The 19,743-nt window shown below is 37.5% G+C and overlaps 2 protein-coding genes across 5 annotated transcripts; both read right to left on the bottom strand.

Moving 5' to 3' along the window:
• Positions 1–6,632: 6,632 nt before the first annotated feature.
• On the bottom strand, positions 6,633–9,424 carry LOC111586059 (interferon-induced protein 44-like). Of its 2 annotated transcripts, none has more exons than XM_055005472.1 (8): positions 9,255–9,424; positions 8,611–8,658; positions 8,430–8,451; positions 7,928–8,123; positions 7,637–7,783; positions 7,348–7,519; positions 7,151–7,251; positions 6,633–7,007 (listed from the first exon to the last, which is right to left on the bottom strand). In XM_055005472.1, the coding sequence occupies exons 1-8, from the start codon at positions 9,292–9,294 to the stop codon at positions 6,843–6,845; spliced, it is 891 nt and encodes a 296-aa protein (XP_054861447.1). In that variant the 5' UTR covers positions 9,295–9,424; the 3' UTR covers positions 6,633–6,842. The 2 variants fall into 2 exon arrangements, with proteins under 2 accessions (XP_054861447.1, XP_035797656.2); XM_035941763.2 differs by having other exon boundaries at positions 7,670–7,783.
• A 67-nt stretch (positions 9,425–9,491) lies between these two features.
• LOC111586062 (LITAF domain-containing protein-like) lies at positions 9,492–19,253 on the bottom strand. 3 transcript variants are annotated; one of them, XM_055005473.1, is made up of 5 exons: positions 19,098–19,252; positions 13,523–13,666; positions 12,135–12,173; positions 10,190–10,340; positions 9,492–10,097 (listed from the first exon to the last, which is right to left on the bottom strand). In XM_055005473.1, exons 2-5 carry the CDS (start codon positions 13,653–13,655, stop codon positions 9,992–9,994), a joined length of 429 nt encoding a protein of 142 aa, XP_054861448.1. In that variant the 5' UTR covers positions 13,656–13,666; positions 19,098–19,252; the 3' UTR covers positions 9,492–9,991. The 3 variants fall into 3 exon arrangements, with proteins under 3 accessions (XP_054861448.1, XP_054861449.1, XP_054861450.1); XM_055005474.1 differs by lacking the exon at positions 19,098–19,252 and adding an exon at positions 14,111–14,170; XM_055005475.1 differs by lacking the exon at positions 12,135–12,173 and having other exon boundaries at positions 19,098–19,253.
• Between the last annotated feature and the right edge of the window lie 490 nt (positions 19,254–19,743).

The following is a 19,743-nucleotide window of genomic DNA, read 5'->3' as shown; positions in this document are numbered from 1 at the left end:
ATGTGACTGGGTTGGTCAGAAGAAAAAAAAAAGAATATAATGTAAATAATGATCAGAGCAGCAGTAAGAGATATGAACCCAGGACAAACAGAGTGAAAAGAGAAGGGCAGAGAGTGTTTTACAGAAGACAAAGAGCTCTTTGTTGACCATGATGTTGTGTATCATTAATTAGCCCCAGTTTGGGAGCGTCTCTAACCCGTCTATGTGTTAAAATACATGTAAATGTATACAAGGACAGATTTTTTAAAACACTAGTTCATGTTTTGTTCTGTTTTAATAATATTAATCAACCTGCTGCTGCCACAGCATCATTGTTCTTCTACTCTGCTGTTTTTTTTAATTTTGTGTACACATTCTGGTTTAACTGTCTCAGTTTGCTAAATGGAAACTATACTACCGTTCAAAAGTTTGGGGTCACTTAGACAATTTCATTTCTCTGTATTAGTTAAAGTTGCTCTATATTAAAGTTGTTCTATGTTAAATATTACGGTGTTGAGGATACAGAGAGGTCACGGGGTGAACACAAGAACACTATCAGTCACATCTGGAATGCAGCGCTGACACACCACAGCTGGACATGGGAAGGTTCTGGGCTTCCACAGAACAATGATGGTCTTTTAATAATCCAGGACCACTAGAGGCCACAATAATTCCAACATTATTGTTTCTTTCTACAATGCATGAAGACTAAAGACGTGGGCTTTTATTGATATCTTCTGTGAGGAATACGAGGAGGATACATGAAGGTGGAGGAGCTGAAGCTGCCAAATTACACAAATCTTTTATTTGATTATGATCTGCTGCACAGCTTTATGACCTGTCACACTGACTGAAACAAAGGTCCACAGAACTCCTTACATAACAACAATTTAAAACCTTAAGGGTCATTCCTGCTTTGGAGGTCATTTATTCTTCAAAATGTTTGGCAAATAAACCTTCTCTTTTACAGTTTTCTGCTCCATATTGATCAATAATAGGTATTGATTGGCTCAGCTTCCACATCAATGGTAGCATTTTTATTCCATGTTTTCTGTGTTGTTTGCTAACCCTACTCTAATCACAGTAACAGGGTTGCTAATCCATGCTAATGTGATCTTTTTCTCAGCAGTAGAAGCTAGATATTTAGCTGCTGTTACTGCTGACCAAGAGGACAAACTGACTGATGGAAAACAGTCCAAAGAATTAGTCTGATCCTGATAATATGAGGTAGAGTGAGACATTCAATCAAGGCTGACAATGGGATGAAAAGATGAAAAATAGAAGAGAGGACATAGCTTTGCTCTACACATTCTTTAGGACAACTGTTTGATTCCAGCGTATCATGTGAGTCACTGTTTTCTTCTTCTTCTACCAGCTACAAAGGTTCTGCTAACATGTTGTGGGAAACGTTCCATGTATAATAATTATTATTTAAAATATTATGTTGATTAAAAAATCTCTCCATGGTTACAAGGGACATCAGAGAAAAAATAAAACCAAAAAAAAGGAGATTTAAATTTCATTTGAACTGTTTTTATTATAGATTCAGTTTGGTCATCAGGGGGTGGGACAAGAGAAAAATTACATTTTAGGGGGAACTCCAGACTTAGTTTGTATTTTTAAAAATATTTTCAGACATTCTTTTCTCCTAATTTTTTAAAAATTTGGTCTCAGGACAAGAACATTTACACAACTACTCTGTGTTTTTGTTTTTTCTACATGGATTATTGGAAATGTAATTAGTGGGACGTAAAATGTCCTCCAGTTCTGGAATGACCCTTATAGAAAGTTCTACAGGTAGATATAAAACAGTGCTGAGTATTAGTATCTTTAATAATTATCACATAAAGTCCCTTTTAAATCTCCTGACAAACACACAGATCCATTTTATTATGATTACTTTGGCTATTTCTTTATTTGCATTATGGTTACCTGCTCAGTAATTCACCACTTGGCTGCAGCAGGATTCACGTATGTCAGCTGGAATGGAAGTTGCTGCTTTATGTGATTCCACAACACTTTCAAATTAAATGATCCTACATATTCTGAAGTGATTTACTGGATTTCACCAACTGCTCTTTATTAACTGTATTTTATTACATTGTCTCTGGACAACATGGCACACATGGCAACAACCAACCAAGCAGCACTGTGAGAATAAACTGTGAACAAAGACTGAGCTATTGAAGTATTAAAGGAAAATGTTTTTCTACTTTTTCCAATCTTGCAGTTTGACACCTCCTGATCTGATCTAATTTTTTCCATTCAAACACATACAGAAAGTGTAGAAATGGAATTTCAAACCAGTTCTAGGGTTCAGTCTACACAGAAAGTTGTATGTTGTTGTTCATTCATCCACACTTGATTTAAACTCCGAGTACACTGGGGTATGATTTTGGAGATTCTTTTTAAATGTAGTCGAGTAACACACACATAAGAAACCTGGATAACAACAACATTATTAAAAGGCAAAATTAATAAGATTAAATTAAAAACTGGAACTGACTTCTGCAGGTCATTCCAGGTTGCAAAACTGTAAAACAATAATGTGGGCGTGATTGGCCTTCATTATTTGTGGAAATTATGTAACATAAGGGCATAAAAACAGAAAGGGGCTAATAAAAAAATAAAACCCAGTGTTTATCACTCCCAACAGAGAGCAAAGGCCATCCTGTGATGTGTATTATAATAATTCCAAGTAATAAGTCACAATGCAGAGTCCAAAGGTTGAACAGTCACCACTGATGCATGGCTGTAAAAAACATCACCACAGTCCAGCACTGATGGGAAAGTTGCCTCATTAAGTGTTTTATCACAGTGCAGTAGGAAACATGATTCATTCCCATTAAAGGAACTTAGTCACCAATGTGAACACATGATAAGAAACAACCTTATTTATACAAACCCCAGATTTTTCCCAGAGATGGCCAGATTGTTAGGAGCAATATTTCTGTTTCTAGATGGGATGATGTATTTAGGTACTCTATCTGCACTGAGAAGAAATTTCTGCTCATTGACTACAACTTTAACAAAGCAGTGCTGAAGGGTTTAGACAGAAGAATACAATACAGCATCTGCACTCATGTACAAAACTGTATCATCAGGATAAAGATGCACATTAAGACCAATAGAGGAAACACTTATTTAAACAAGAAAAGGACTCAGAGAGCGCAGTCCTCCTCCAAGGCTGCTCATTCCTCCATATGGCATTGTCAGAAATGCAGCATTTGTTTATTAGTTATTGATGATCAGAAATCATGGCAACATAGAATGTGTTTATTTAATATAGATGTACCCACAAACACAATCACCTTACACTGAGCACAGGTGTGTGTTCTGCATGTGTACGTTATGTACGGATCATGGATCGCATGACCTAAATATGTAGCGGGCGGCGGGAATTGATGGGACTCAGAAACATCCCCACAATTTAATGTTGTTCTTTGTATTGTTCCTGATAAGTCCTCAGTGGTGGATTTGTAGTAGGATCACAATCGTGTGATCATCATTAGGGAGCTGACGTAGTGTTCACTTGTTGCCATGGTTACAGTGACGTTGTGCCGCTATATTTCACAGTGATACAGAAATCTTTAACAAATCCGTGGATCCAGACTATCAGCCGCATCACTGCCAAAATCTAATCACTTGGTCCTTGTGTCATTTCTGACCTTCCCTGAAAATTTCATCCAAATCCGTTCGTCTGTTTTTGAGCAATGTTTCAAGCAGACAGACAGACAAACAGACAAACATTCGTCAATCGTCACATGCCTCCACCGTGTTCTTTGGTGGAGCAATAAAAAGTGAACAGCATTGGTCCCAAAATTGAGTCTTGTGGGACACCTTGTTCATTTATCTTATACTTATCAAGGGTTGGATGTGGCAGAAGGCTAAGCCTTCCAGATGTTCTTCTCCCCAGAAATGCTTGCTAGTTCCCAGGCCAGATGAGACATATAATCCCTCCAGCAAGTTATAGGGCTATGCAGGTGTTTCCTCCCAGTTGGATCTGCTCCAGAAACCTCTAAAGAAAGGCATCAAGGAGGAAGACGCCAACTTCAAGATAAATTTTTTATGCTGATCACAGCCACACCCTACAAATGAACTAAATACAAGGCCAGTATCGCTAATACTGATACCGATACTCCAGACTAACTTTTTCATTAGTCGATAGGTTTAGAACAAAGGTCAGGTGCTGCTGTATATGGTCCAGATCTGGAATGAAGATGGGGTTGTAAACGCTCACAAGGTCTAAGGATCAGACTAATTTCTGCGTAAGCTTTCTGTGGGTCAGGAGGAAGAATCTGGGATGCCGATGAAATCCCAATGTGAGGGATAACCTCCTTAAACAGTGTTCTCTTCTAACAGTTTGGTCAATATTTGTGCAATACGTCTGTCACTGAATATATAAATAATGGCTTTTTAAAGGCTGAATATAATTTTTTTTTAAAAAATGTATTTGGACAAGCTCATGTGAAAATGCAGTCAGCAGTTACATCATGGCGTGTAGATATTAGCTTAATGCTATCAGTTAGTTTACTCATGTTAGCGACACTGAGTTGGCACCGGGCCCAATTAACTGAAGCTACTGCTGGCCATCAATATTTTGTGGATGTCTATTTAACTTGTAAAATCGATTATAAGTTATCTTAAGCTAATAACTTTTCTCCGGTAAGTCGCTGCCCTATTTTCTAGGGCCGGACCCGAATATCCGAATATCCGATCCCAACGGTGGTATCCGGATATTAATTTTTCTTGTTTGTTTGTTTACAATTGACATATATATGAATTGTAATTTTTTTCTGTGATTTTGCTAGCCATGTGTAATTTAACAAACTCTGTAAAATAACAGCATCTTTAAAACAATAAGTCACACTTATACACTACTGAAAATGTACTCTTTTGTTGACATTGTTGGGGTTGTTCAGTGAAATTAAATTTAAAACAAATGTGCTTTCAAAAAATAAAAAACAAACAAATGTATACATACACATTTACAAAAAACACAAAATACATACATACATAAATAGAAAAACTATGCTCTAGGGTGAGCAGCTTCAATGTTTTTTACTATTGTTTGATCACAGACGGATCATCTTGGTCTCCTTTGCTTTAAAAAAATGCCCTCTGTATGTTTTCTCCATAGTTTGCAGAGGCCTTTATGATAAAATTCCCTATTCAACCTATTTGATTTCGACTCGCAGGCTTAATTCAACCAAACATGTTGCTGACCTGTTGACTATCAGAGCACTTTACAGTCTTTACATTTTCACATTAAGAAATGTTTGAGGGAAAATGTATAATTTAAAAAAGAAAATGCAGTTAAAGCTCTATTTTTTTGTCCTAGAGTAACATCCCTTTATATATGATTGAGGATCAGGACTATCTGAGCTGCAGTATAAAACACCCTACATATGAATCAGCTGGATTTTTGACCACTGTTTAGTCCTCAGTGTCTTTGAGGAAGGTGCTGGAGCATCCTGGACCCAGCAGGAGTCAGTGTTGTTCAGCAGGAGATGATGAGTTTCCCCCCAGTGGACCCAATCTGTCCAGCAGCCACTTCATGATCCAGAGTGTTGGACTTGGTCTGTGTTAAACACTGAGCAGATGTGAACTCTCTGGGAGTTAGACTTCATTGAAGACTCTACCAGGAGTAACTGTATGTTCAGTGTCATATTTATATATTGATTGTATTGATTTTATTGGCTGTGCAGTATTTTATACACTTTTGATGTTGCTGTTCATTGAGGTCCAGAGAGGATGAGGAGGCAGACACACAGAGAGACACACTGGAGACTCAGATGTCTGAGGTTGTGAGTAAAGTTTACTGATATCAGGAGAAGTGACACTGATCGAGCAGCAGTACATGGAAGCAATGCCAGCATCAGTTCTGAGGATTCTCTCTGGTCTTTGGGTTTATACTGGCGTTGGGAAAAGGTCAGATTGTAGATTACAGACCAACATGGAGACAACTAGTCTGCTTAGTCACATCAGAATAGAGAATATCTAACCTCGACCAGAGCAGAAAGTCCTGGCATGTCTTCCTCCTACAGCGTCTGCCTGTCAGAGGATAATCTGGGATGATGTCAGCTAACAGCTGCAAGAAAACACCTTAGAAAAGGAAAAGATTAACTTTTCTTCACAGTTGTTGCTGTCTTCTCATTGATTTTAAAACCTAATATCATGCCAATAATCCACATGAATTGAAAACTATTGTGACAATATCTGTCTTTACCCATTTTACTGTTGCATCTTTTTCACAACTTCCTGACTCATTAATCAGACCGTGAACTCAAAAGAGGAGATGACTCTGAGTCATTGCTGATTAAGAGAGCTGGAAAACTGCAAGACTGAAGAAGATAAAAGGAAGTGAACAAACTTAATCATTTTTTAAAAGTAGCATAAAGTTCTAGTACAGATCTAAACAATGATATAATGAGCACAAGTACATACAACTTAGTTCCAACCACATTTAACCCAGTTTCAAATTATTCTGATTTCTGTTAAAACATTGATTGATTTATGCTTTCTGGGAGATCAGAACACCTCAAATTACCACCACAATCAAAAATATAGTAGCTAACACATCAATAATACAAAAATTAATGAGTATCTCGATTAAAATCTAAATGCATAGTGTGAGTAAAACTGTATAAGCCTGATTTTTGCACGTCAAGGTTTTAATTGAAACGTCATTCAGCACAGCCTGTTCTTATAAACTTATAGCAAATACATTCCTTATAAAAGAAAACAAAACACAATGCAGCACAATGCATATCATCATCATGCACATTCCTGGTTACACCCAACAACAGTCTAATTTCACCCTGAGATAAAGTAGACTTGTTGCAGCAGCAGAGGAAGCAGGTCTACATGTGGTTGTTGATGAAGTCGTTTCCAAAGTCAATCATCTGTTTCAGTGCACTCAGTATCAGTCTGTCGCTGACATCTTCTGGGGAGATTTCCCAGTGATAGTTCTTCACAGGAAAGATGCAGTATGGTGGAATACCAAGGAAGGCACTCAGTTTCTCCATCTAATATTCATGGTTTGTGAAATGAGAAAAAAGTTGTAACAATAGAAGTTTTTCAGGAGTCAGAATGTTAGATTGTGAAGCAACATTTCAGTCCAACGTAAACATCTCTCCACAGATTCATAGAATCACCAGCAGAAACTTACCAGTTCCTTGATATATACGCTCTTATACACATTCCTCACATCTTCTCTGACTACTGGACAGGCTGCATCTATTTTGGTGAGAACAGCCAGTTGGGGAATCCCTGCCAGTTCAGAGCATATCAGAATCAATCAAGATAATATCTGTCAGTTTATTTGATTTCACTGATTTCAGTCTAATAACCACCTCTAACTCTTACCGAGATCACGAGCTGCAAGTCGGACTTCTCTCCTTTTTCTCATGGTTTCTGGATTCATCACACTTAATGTATCAGCAGAAACCACGCAAACCAGAACATGGACTTTGTCATTCAGGTTGGGTTTTTTGTTGTAGCCATTATCTTTATCAGATACTGCTGCGCTGGGATTGAACTGGAAAATGTTACAGAATTAAATTTAGGAATATCTTTTGTATTTAAATGTGTCTCACGTGTAATAAACCAGTGTAATTTGTATCCACCAGTACATTATGTGTACATTCAATCATACACTGTACCCATCTCTCACGTGTCCTTTCATAACCTGTTTGATGTCTTCCACACTAACTCCTCTGACATTCTCAAGGCCCATGATATCAGCAAAGGCAAAAGGATAAAAAGTCCCTCGTTCTTCCTTTTGGATCTTGAAAGTTCTGTGCTGTAAAACAGTCAGATATGATAATAGTGAATCCTATTTTATAATGACAGTAATGTGGTTAGTTTCTTGATAGCAGGAAACAGCAAAATAAGGCTGATATATGAACAAACTATAGATAAAATCATTCTCCAAATGGAATCATACTTCTATGGTGAAGCTGTGCGCACCAATCCCATCTGCCAAAGCTCGACCAGTCATTCTGCCTCGTAAAACTGTGTCCACAGAGTTGATGAAGCTGGACTTCCCAGCACCACTTGGTCCATGGAGAAGAATTCTGAGCTGTTGGATGTCATCGTGATGAAGCTGATAATTCTTTACATAGTCCAGATACTGGTCTTTGCTGTATTCAGAGAAGATCATCTTATATTGAAGCCACATAAATTGTTACAGACAGTGAAGGAGATGTTTAGTGGTTACAGACAGCAGTGAGCATCACCAGGATGTTACTGAGACAACTGAAAATGAAACTAACAGCTGCTGCAGTTTACGTTTTCAACACAACACACATTGAGCTAACATTAGGAGGTTTAGAAAACAACCCTCTGTTTTAAAACCAATTTGACATTTTGCCTTGAAAGAAATAGAATAAAAAAAAACTAGCATAAGATTTGTCATTACATAACAAGAAAAAGCCCAACACACTCACCTCATAGGTATTTTCCTCCAATCTTCATCAAAAGGTGACAGCAGATCACACATGAATTAATGAAACAAACTACATGAAATATGAGAAATAACTTCACCAGCATCAACTGAGAATGTGCCATCATTTTCCAATAATTAACTTACAGTTTAAGCTCTGTTCTGTCATGTTTTAAACATCTTACCCTCAGGAAAGGTGTCTGCAGGGCGAGACCACAGTATTCCCCCCATCGCTGCACAATATTACAACACATAGAAATGTTCAAAGGTTTTGTTAAATATTCACAGGAAAGCTCACGAGCTAAACACAAATATTCAAAGGTTTTATTTATCTTTAAAATAAATTTGAGGATTAACTGTTGCTATGACCAAACTTTAATAGTTAAATCAATCTGGTAAACTGGCTGAAGACAGACGGAAACTTCTGTGCAGCAGGAAGAGACCAATTTATTTCTTAACCTCTTCTGCACATAACAGCAAAAATCCTAACTGCAAGAACGAAGATCAAACTGACTCAAAATCATTCATTTTTGCTTCATTTTGTGTATGAGAAGAGACATGTAGCAGGTTAAACACATGCTTTTCCGTGAACTCCCATAGATTTTGAAGCAGAAATCCTGAACTGACAAAGAAATCTGAAAACCACCTTTATGACACCTGATATCTCTGACTGGGGTTTAGTTTATGTTGAGCACAGCAATCTGGAATAAAGGACTCTCAGATCACTCAGATTTCATCTGACAACACTAGATCTGCAGAACATTGAAGTCTTTGAGATTAGAATAAAGCATCATAAGAGTAAGAATCCAACACTAAAATAAGTCCTTACCTGCTGTCAGTGTTCCACTCCAACAAAGACGCTGAAACATACGACTCTTGTTTTTATGCTGTTGGCCTGTTTTTACTTTCTTTTTCAGTGCAAATCATATGATTCAAAGGAATTCCTCTTTAATCCAGTGGGACAGGTTGTGCCTGCAGATACACCCTGTTGGGGCTTTTGTTTTTGTAATAACATTATGGTTTATCAATCAATCATCACCAAACAAGACGCCGACAGCACCAGGACTCAGCTCACAGACTCACTTTATTATGTTCTAACAGACTACATTCAACAATTTCATTTTAAAAGAAAACAATTAAAAACAGTAAAATCCATCGGCAATCATAAAAAAGAAAAACAAGTGCAACAAGAAAAGACAGGAACAATGTGAGACACTGGAGCAGAGAGGAAGCATAAAGATGCACAGCAGACGATGTGAGACGTTCGACAACCAGCTGGAGTCACTTCTCTGCAAACAACATCTTACAACTACAGCAGGCATTTCATTTTATTTTCATGTGTGATGGTTTGTATTCTTTCAATTACAAAGGTTCCACTGATTACTAAAAATAACTGCCCATGGTTTTCTCATTCATACTGAGCAGGAAAGAGTCACACAACGACCAGTCAGGAGTTCAGTTTTGTACCATTTTGATCAACATCCCAGGAATGTTGTTGTGTAAGTAAGACTATTAATTAAGCTGCAGAAAAGCACTGACACTCAGTCGACTTTTCAGGAGATGGTTTCACATTCGCTTGTATATGTAGATAACTTTGTGGCAGGATGGACAGCTGTGCTCCACATCTTTACAGGCATCAATGCAGAATGGGATACAGCAGCAAAGACAGCACCTGTAGGTGGACACCAGAGCAGTTAGAACCTTCTAGCTTCTTACCTGAAGCAATAATAGACTGGAACTGGTGCAACTATTGGCTGCATTTACCCAAAGATGGCAAGGCCACCGCAGACAGCCCAGGTCAACAGACCCGGTTTGAGCTCTGTGGTGGTGGTTACTGACTGCTGGCAGTGGGGACACACGGTTTGTCCTGGGATGTCCTGAAGTGCTGGAGTTACGATCACATGACCTGTTTGGACTGAGACACATACGACACAAAAAAATAAAAACTATACTTCCATGCTGTATGTTTGCTTAAGCTGGCTGCAGTGCAGTGTATTTTATAATGTAATTAATGGTGAATTGGACAAATAATGGAAATCAACAAATGCAGCTTAATAAAGTGAAACAGTTTGGTCATGGCAAATCTTTTTCTCTATATTTTTATAATTGCATTAATTTTATACATTTTATATTCTAAACATGAATATGTCTATTCATTGATTCAACTGGCAACCAAAATTTATTTGATTTGAAAATAATTCCTTACTGTGTCAAATATTGCTATATGACAAAATGCAATTATTGCCATTAATTAATTACAATCCAGGTAATTAATTTGATTAATTTTTAATCACATCCCACCACTAATATATATACATATATATAAATACATATATCTATATATACATATACATACACACACATATATATATATATATATATATATATATATATATATATATATACATATATATACACACACATATATATATATATATATATATATATATATAAAAAGATATAAAAAATGAAGGGCAAAAAGTTAGCGAATGTAGCACAATCTCAGCTGGTGTACAACCAGAGAATGTAAACAAAACCGTCTTATAGCGCTGCGTGATGACATATTCATCCACTCCGCTCATCAACTAGTTCCACATAACCAGTTCCAGAGTAACTGAAATGCCCTAGGTCGAGGACGTCATAAATCGAGGACCCCCTGTATATATACACTACCAGTCAAAACTTTTAGAACACTCCAATTTTTCCAGTTTTTTACTGTAAATACTGCATGTTAATGTCTGATTGTACTCTGACATGAAAGCATCGAACAAATAAACAAATGAAGTTTTAAAAAAATCTATTTGGGAACCAAAATGTCTTCTAAACTTTGACTCATTAAAGTAGCCACATTTGGCAGGTGCATACATGCATACCTTGATTGAACATGTCCCTATGGTCACATTATTTTCAGTCTTTGTAGGGGAACCATCATTTTTGTCCAGGCCTGTTTCATGAGTTTATTTTTAAAATAATTCTCTTGAACCACAGTTCAAAAGCAATGTCTGATTTCCTTTGGTTAATTTTCATAGAATTTTTATTTATTATATTATTATTTCCATCCCATTGTCAGCCTTGATTGAATGTCTCACTCTACCTCATATTATCAGGATCAGACTAATTCTTTGGACTGTTTTCCATCAGTCAGTTTGTCCTCTTGGTCAGCAGTAACAGCAGCTAAATATCTAGCTTCTACTGCTGAGAAAAAGATCACATTAGCATGGATTAGCAACCCTGTTACTGTGATTAGAGTAGGGTTAGCAAACAACACAGAAAACATGGAATAAAAATGCTGCCATTGATGTGGAAGCTGAGCCAATCAATACCTATTATTGATGAATATGGAGCAGAAAAGTGTCAAACAGAAGGTTTATTTTTCAAACATTTTGAATCCCAAATGTCCTCCAGTTGTGGAATGACCCATAAAAACTACAATTCTAGCATCTGATAGCTGTTTTCAGTTTATCTCTGTATATTGTATCTGTTGTAATCTAATAAAGATTAAATAATAAATAAATAGAAGCCCCTATGCAGCTGTTACCAATATTCAAACCACCAAACAGTAGCTTTTTGTCGAGCACAGAGGCTCACAAACAGCTATTCTTTGGATTGGTTTGGAAGGGAATCACGTATTTCAGCCCAGTGTGCCAAAATGTGGCCTGAAAAAATGATGTAAAGACCGAAAGGATTCTCTTGGATCAGATTGTCTCACCTGTAACAGGTACCATGGTGGGGGTAGTATAAGGAAGACCTGTCAGATAAAACACAGAAATCACTGAAACAGGGGAGGACGGTTCTGGATAAATACTTCCAGAACTCACCTACCAAAACATAGCTGCCTCTGCATAAAACCTCTCATAAAATACAGTAAAAGAATCGTAGCAGGTGCTTTATTTGAGGTGGGCTTTGATGGGATGTTGTATTTCAACATCTTTTTCCTATACTGTAAAAAAAACGTAAATTTTACGGTGAAAAACTGTCAATCCATGATGGTAAAAATCTGTAAATTCTAAAACAGATTGATCCAGTTCATATAACACAGAATCACCGTAAATAAGTTAATCAGGACAAAACTGTATTTTTAAGTTTTTTTCTCTTGAAAACTAAATTTTACTACTTTTGCACAGTTACTTAATATGTTTATAACATTCAATACTGTAATGTTTGCATTTATTTCTTGAAAATTATACTTTTTCACAGTTAAATGTACGAACTGTTGTGCTGATAATGGAAACTTGCCATAATATTTAGAACAAGTCACATTTTTGTATTTATTTTGTGTAAAAATTACAGTTTGTCCCAATCAAATTGATGTACTTTTGTGTTATTAACAGACATATATTTTAATATTTATGACAGCTATAACCCGAATCTTTGCATATACAGTATGTCAATGCTAAATATATACATATTAAATTAAATATTAAATATACTATCTGTTGTGCTGATAATGGAAAAATGTTGTAATATTTGTAATATGTCAAACAAACTTTATTTTATATGGTATTTTAATGAATTTTCCAATAAAACTAACTTTTTTAAAGGTTAAAACTTGTTTTTACAGTAAGCAGATTTTTAAATCATAAAATCAACAGTATCAATACATTTCTTTACTGTAAATGAAAAAAACGTTTTACCATAATTTTGTAATTGCGTTCTGTTTACCATATAAATAACAATTTTATTTTTACAGTGTAATGGGCTGCATGTTTATATCCTGCAAACTGTTGCATTTTGGCTCATAGGGATTATATATCCTCTATAACCTCCATCAAAGTGCATCTATTCAGTCGGGTTTGTAAGGAGATGTCAGGGTTTGTAATCCAATCTTGGGCTTCCTGGTCATATGGATGGATGTTTTTTACTACACTTAGTTTGTCCAAATACTGCTGTTTAGCAACGTAATTCCATTTCTCACAGTCTTTCTCCGCTACCATCCTCCTTTCCTCCCTTCTCCACCAGATTTGACCGACTTTGAAGCAAAACAATGCTCCTGTTCCACCACAACATAATTTGTGTTTCTGCATAGGCTCTACAAAACATAAAAACACAGCATGTGTGTGATGTCGTGTCACAGATGTTTAAGCAGAGATCACAGACCTGCCTGGTATCCAGCAGGGGGAGCTCCTGCAGGGATGAAGCCCGGCTGAGGGTACATTCCTGGTGGAGGCGCTGCTCCATAGTTGGCCGGCTGGCCGGGGTAGGGTGGAGCTGGGTCTTCTCCTTTTTCCATCTTCAGAAGTCCTTAATAAGTATGAGAGATGTGGATTATGCTGAGCAAGTTGATCAACGAAGGATCTGTCATTGGTTTACTTTCATATCTGAGGAAAACTTGGACTACTGCCGACCTACATTTGTTCTCTAACTGCACAGAAAAGTGCTGATCTTTACTCTCTCTGTTCACAAGATCATTTGTTGCTTTCTGTTCCTGGACTGAATTGGATAAAAAGGCTTTGTTTACTCTGCACCTTTTGCATGGAATATGTTGCAGAAAGACTGGAAACTAACCAAGTTAATCTCATTGAGCGCTTTTAAATCCAAACTGAGAATTCTTGAGGCCACAACATGCACTTCTTTTTCATAACTTGCTTGTAAATTGTATATTTTTTTTGTTTTTTGCAAAAATAACAATAATAATAATAACTTTATTTATCATGCATCTCCTGTCATGGAATTAACACATCATACCTAACTTTATAGTGATGCCCCGCTGAATGCTTTCTCAAATGCAGCAAGGCTTTCCAAATGTAAACACTGTCTGTACAAAATAAGAATTTTATCAATTTTCATGATAAACAAAAAACCCCCCCAAAAAACAGATAACAATCTTGACCAATATTACAATTTTATGCCAGTATCGGGCCGGTAATATCAGTGAGTCGGTATTATCAGACATCCCTAGTTAAAACATGCAACACAGACAATCAAGCAAGACATAAGGAGATGAGTCAGAGCAATCAATTAAAATAAATAGTAAATATGGTAAGTTAAATGAATAATTAGCTAGATTAGTAGTCATATCAAACAAGAGAACTAGGCAGTTTAAAAATTATAGAATCAGATCGAGGGTTAAAAGTTAGAAATCAAAAAATCTGAGAATGAAAAGAATTAGAAGACATCACACCAAGGAATCAGGCAGCTAAAATTAAAATAAAGCAAACGAGAAGATATGAATAATATATTATAAATAAAATATAGCATAATTTTTATGTAATAAAATAATATTTTTTAATTGTGTTTTAATTCTGTTTTAACTTTGTAATTTTGTAACTGTGTTTTGCTGCTGCCTATCTTGTACAGGACTCCTGTGAAAAGAGTTTGTTAATCTCAACGGGATTCCTCCTGGTTAAATAACGGTTATTAATAAATAAATAAATAAAATGCACAGCTTTTTGGAGGGTCTTAGAGTTTCATTCTAAAACCTTCACTCACATTTCCTGTCTTAGCTGGCTTAACAGTGGAAAATCTTTCGTGTGGAAATGACAAACACTGGTTGTTTCACATGTATGTTTCACTTCCTCCATGGTATTTTGCAGGTGCAACAAATACAAATCCTATGTGACTCATATTCCATCAGCTATGTGGAAACAGAAGAGAAGCTATTTGCTTCGATTCTTCAGAAACATCATCAGCGACTCCTCACAGCCCCACCATGAGCTGTTCTCCCTGCTGGCCTCTGAAAAGAGGTTCTGCAGGACCACCAGGTTCTGTTTTTTCTCCCAGATCATCAGACTCCTGAGCTCTAAATGAAAACATGCCCTTCATACGTTGGTGTTACTGGAAACCATGTGTTTTGTGCACTTTTCCCGCCTCCTCAATTACTTTCTTACTATACACGAACCATTTTTTTTGCCATACTGTTAACTCCACACGTCACCTTTACAATTTTTTTCCCTATTGCACCTTATAGCATTTCTGCTGCCGTACACACGTGGACAAAATTGTTGTTACCCCTCTGTTAATGAAAGAAAACCCCACAATGGTCACAGAAATAATTCGAATCTGACAGAAGTAATAATAAATAAAAATTCTATGAAAATGAACCAGTGAAAATCAGACATTGCTTTTGAACCGTGGTTCTACTGAATTATTTTAAAAATAAACTCATGAAACAGGCCTGGATAAAAATGATGGTTCCCTTAACTTAGTATTTAGTTGCACAACCTTTTGAGGCAATCACTGCAATCAAACCGTTTGTGTAACTGTCAGTGAGACTTCTGCACCTCTCAGCAGGTATTCTGGTCCACTCCTCATGAGCAAACTGCTCCAGTTGTCTCAGGTTTGAAGGTTCCTTCTCCAGACACCATGTTTCAGCTCCTTCCACAGATGTTCAATAGGATTTAGATCAGGGCTCATAGAGGCCACTTCAGAATAGTCCAATGTTTTCCTCTTAGCCATTCTTGGATGTTTCTAGCTGTATGTTTTGGCTCATTATCCTGTTGCAAGACCCATAACCTGCGACTGAGACCAAGCTTTCTGACACTGGGCAGCACATTTCTCTGTAGAATACCTTGATAGTCATGAGATTTCATTGCACCTGCACAGATTCCAGACACCCTGTACCAGATGCAGCAAAGCAGCCCCAGAACATAACAGAACCTCCTCCATGTTCCACAGTAGGGACAGTGTTCTTTTCTTCATATGCTTCATTTCTGCATCTGTGAACATAGAGCTGATGTGCCAAAAAGTTCCAGTTTTGTCTCGTCTGTCCATAGGACATTCTCCCAGAAGCTTTGTGGTTTGTCAACATGCAGTTTGGTAAATTCCATTCTGGCTTTTTTATGATTTGTTTTCAACAATGGTGTCCTCCTTGGTCGTCTCCCATAAAGTCCACTTTGGCTCAAACAACGATGGATGGTGTGATCTGACACTGATGTAGCTTGACCTTGGAGTTCACCTTTAATGTCTTTAGAGCTTGTTCTGGGCTCTTTTGTTTCCATTCCTATTATCCATCTCTTCCATTTGTCATCAGTTTTCCTCCTGTGGCCACATCCAGGGAGGTTGGCTACAGTCCCATGGATCTTACATTTCTGAATAATATGTACAACTGTAGTCACAGGAACATCAAGCTGCTTGGAGATGGTCTTCTAGCCTTTACCTTTAACATGCTGGTCTGTAATTTTCTTTCTAATCTCCTGAGACAACTCTCTCCTTGGCTTCCTCTGGTCCATGTTTAGTGTGGTACACACCATGTCACCAAACAGCACAGTGACTACTGTAACCCTATAAATAGGCCGACTGACTGATTATAAGTCTGTAGACACCTGTGATGCTAATTAGAGGACACACCTTGATTGAACATGTCCCTATGGTCACATTATTTTCAGTCTTTTCTAGGGGTACCATCATTTTTGTCCAGTCCTGTTTCATGAGTTTATTTTTTTAAATAATTCTCTTGAACCACAGTTCAAAAGCAATGTCTGATTTTCATTGGTTCATTTTCATAGAATTTTTATTTATTATTACTTTTGTCAGATTCAAATTATTTCTGTGACCATTGTGGGTTTTTATTTCATTAACCAAGGAGTACCAACAATTTTGTCCACGTGTGTATATTTTTTATCAGATGCTAATTAGAGCCACATTAATGCTTGAAATTACAGTTATGTTGAAGCATCATTTCATATGTTTGGTTACCTAAAAAAAAAATGAATGAAGAAGAGAAAATAGATTTTATCAAATGTAGGTGTCAGCAAAAGATGGTTTGGAAGCTTATAAGACCTCATAAACATTTCCAGAGACTCACATCAATCAAAAGGAATCATCAGAGTTGCATCGTTGTCAGTTTATCGATTGAACTCATTATGGTGTTACAGGGGGAGCTGGGGAACCCAGGCGCAGACACAGAGAGGCTGGCAGAAGTGTGAATTAAGGAAAGGCTTTTATTTAACCAGAGAACTAAAACAATACATAAATGGAAAACTGAATTGGGGGGAAAACAGACTAAACCAAACCACTAACAAACACTATGAATTCAAGAACGGAAGATCACTAAACTAGAACTAACAAAACTAAGCAAAGGAGGGGTCCTTACAAAATGGGGGAACTGAACAGAAGGGGTAGGGAAGCAGGCTCAGGAAATCTGGGGTGAACGGAGATGAGACTGGAGCTACTGGCTGGGGACAAAAACAGGGCTAGCAAGAATCCAAAAGAACTGCTGAGTCCAAGTGAGGGAAATCCAGAGGAGGGGAAAAACAGAGTCCAAAAACCGAGTGCAAAAACAGAGTTCAAAAGCAGAGGGTATATAGGTCGATGATCCGGCAGGGAGTGAATGAATGAGCAGGGTTTAAATAGTGGAGGTGAGGTGGAGAACAGGTGAATGGTGTGAACTGATTGCTGCAGCTGAAACTCATTGTAGCAATCAGCAAGACAGAGTGCAGGCAGGTGAAGCAGGTGAAGCAGGAGGGAGAGAGACAGGGAGAGAGAGAGACACATGAGGGAGAGAGACAGGGAGAGAGAGACACATGAGGGAGAGGTGACAGACAGAGGGAGCCAGAGAGAGAGAGACAGGTCAAAACAAACAGATGTGGAACAATGGGAGAAAAGAGAAAAGGAGGAAGAAGGGCAGAGGCTGGAGCAGGATCATAACATATGGGGTATGAGCAACTTTTAACAGAGCAACTTTAACTAACAATATCACAGGGCTACACATAGAGACAAACAATCACACTCACATTCACACACACAATTTAGACTTGCCAGTTAACCTCAGCATGTTTTTGGACTGTGGGAGGAAGCTGGAGAACATGCAGAAAACCCATGCATGCACAGGGAGAACATGGAAACTCCATACAGAAAGATCCCAGGTTCTTCTAGCTGCAAGGCAACAGTGACAACCACTGAACCACTGCAGCCCCCTGAGTAGCATATAATAGTTAAATCCACAAAAATGGTCCCTGAGAACTAAAGGATTTAACAAGGTTGAATTATTATGACTGATATAGTCATGACTAAGGACAGTTGTGCTGATATGAAGGTCAAAGTTTGGATTTTATCGTCTGAAAAATCTTTATCTGCAACCACATTTTATAACACAACCTCATATTTTCCATGCTGTATTTGAATCTGATGAACAATCATTGACTCCAGCTGAAGAATGACCTGAAGTTGAAGTATCAAGTGGCATAAAGTGGAAATATACCAGAAGCAATTCATGTAAGAATCAGGAAGCAATTCACTGTATCGGTGGTTAGCTGAGTGGGAGAGGTCTGGTGGTGTCCGGCTTCTACTAAACGCTCTTTAGTTTTATCGTCCACTGAATCAACAACGGTGCGTTCTTAGTTTTAACAGTATGAAGAAAGCAGTGCCACACATTACGCTGGTCAGTCTGGCTCGTAGTAAATACACCCATTACGGCCTGCCAGCCTTCCTGTGTCTCACTATAAATCCATCCTAAATCAATCAGATGAGCCCCTATATCCACCAGAGCAGTGCATCTGTGCCTCGCCCACTTTTATTCAAAGCGGCTTTACAACATGAAAAATACTGGAATAGAAGTACATCAGACATGAAAAAACTAAAATCTAAACTCAGAATGTTCAGAAAACTTCTGTTCTACAACATTCACACATTACATAAAACACACACACACAAATATATATCTAACTTTAACATGTCAACAACAGCTTCTCACTTTGTGGCATTTAATGTAGAAATAAAATATAAACTAACCTACCTGTGACTTTCTTTGAGCAGGATGAGTGAAGCAGCGTTTCTTCTGGAGCTGAATGAGGAAGTAACGCTGTGAACCAGAATAAAGAGAGAGTGCAAAATATAGAGGAAGGACAATCTGTATCTCCTTCATGCAATATAGTGATTGTGGGATTCCTCCCTCCCCTTTTCCCTCCTCCCTTTATTCCATGTGACTGGGTTGGTCAGAAGAAAAAAAAAAGAATATAATGTAAATAATGATCAGAGCAGCAGTAAGAGATATGAACCCAGGACAAACAGAGTGAAAAGAGAAGGGCAGAGAGTGTTTTACAGAAGACAAAGAGCTCTTTGTTGACCATGATGTTGTGTATCATTAATTAGCCCCAGTTTGGGAGCGTCTCTAACCCGTCTATGTGTTAAAATACATGTAAATGTATACAAGGACAGATTTTTTAAAACACTAGCTCATGTTTTGTTCTGTTTTAATAATATTAATCAACCTGCTGCTGCCACAGCATCATTGTTCTTCTACTCTGCTGTTTTTTTTAATTTTGTGTACACATTCTGGTTTAACTGTCTCAGTTTGCTAAATGGAAACTATACTACCGTTCAAAAGTTTGAGGTCACTTAGACAATTTCATTTCTCTGTATTAGTTAAAGTTACTCGATAC

The sequence above is a fragment of the Amphiprion ocellaris genome, chromosome 19 (assembly GCF_022539595.1).
Source record: "Amphiprion ocellaris isolate individual 3 ecotype Okinawa chromosome 19, ASM2253959v1, whole genome shotgun sequence".
NCBI classification, from domain to species: domain Eukaryota; kingdom Metazoa; phylum Chordata; class Actinopteri; family Pomacentridae; genus Amphiprion; species Amphiprion ocellaris.
Note: the sequence above shows the minus strand (reverse complement) of the source record. Positions and strands in the feature narration are given on the sequence as shown.

Bases quoted from the DNA above. Each gene is read 5' to 3' on its own strand.
- LOC111586059 (XM_055005472.1), bottom strand. From the start codon at position 9,294: ATGTTTCAGCGTCTTTGTTGGAGTGGAACACTGACAGCAG. The intron at 8,659-9,254 runs GTAAGGACTTAT...AATATTGTGCAG, and splicing joins GAGTGGAACACTGACAGCAG to CGATGGGGGGAATACTGTGG. The intron at 8,452-8,610 runs GTAAGATGTTTA...CTTTTGATGAAG, and splicing joins TGCAGACACCTTTCCTGAGG to ATTGGAGGAAAATACCTATG.
- LOC111586062 (XM_055005473.1), bottom strand. From the start codon at position 13,655: ATGGAAAAAGGAGAAGACCCAGCTCCACCCTACCCCGGCCAGCCGGCC. The intron at 12,174-13,522 runs GTCTGTGATCTC...TTTATCTGACAG, and splicing joins CCCTGCTGGATACCAGGCAG to GTCTTCCTTATACTACCCCC. The intron at 10,098-10,189 runs GTAAATGCAGCC...GTCCACCTACAG, and splicing joins GGTGGCCTTGCCATCTTTGG to GTGCTGTCTTTGCTGCTGTA.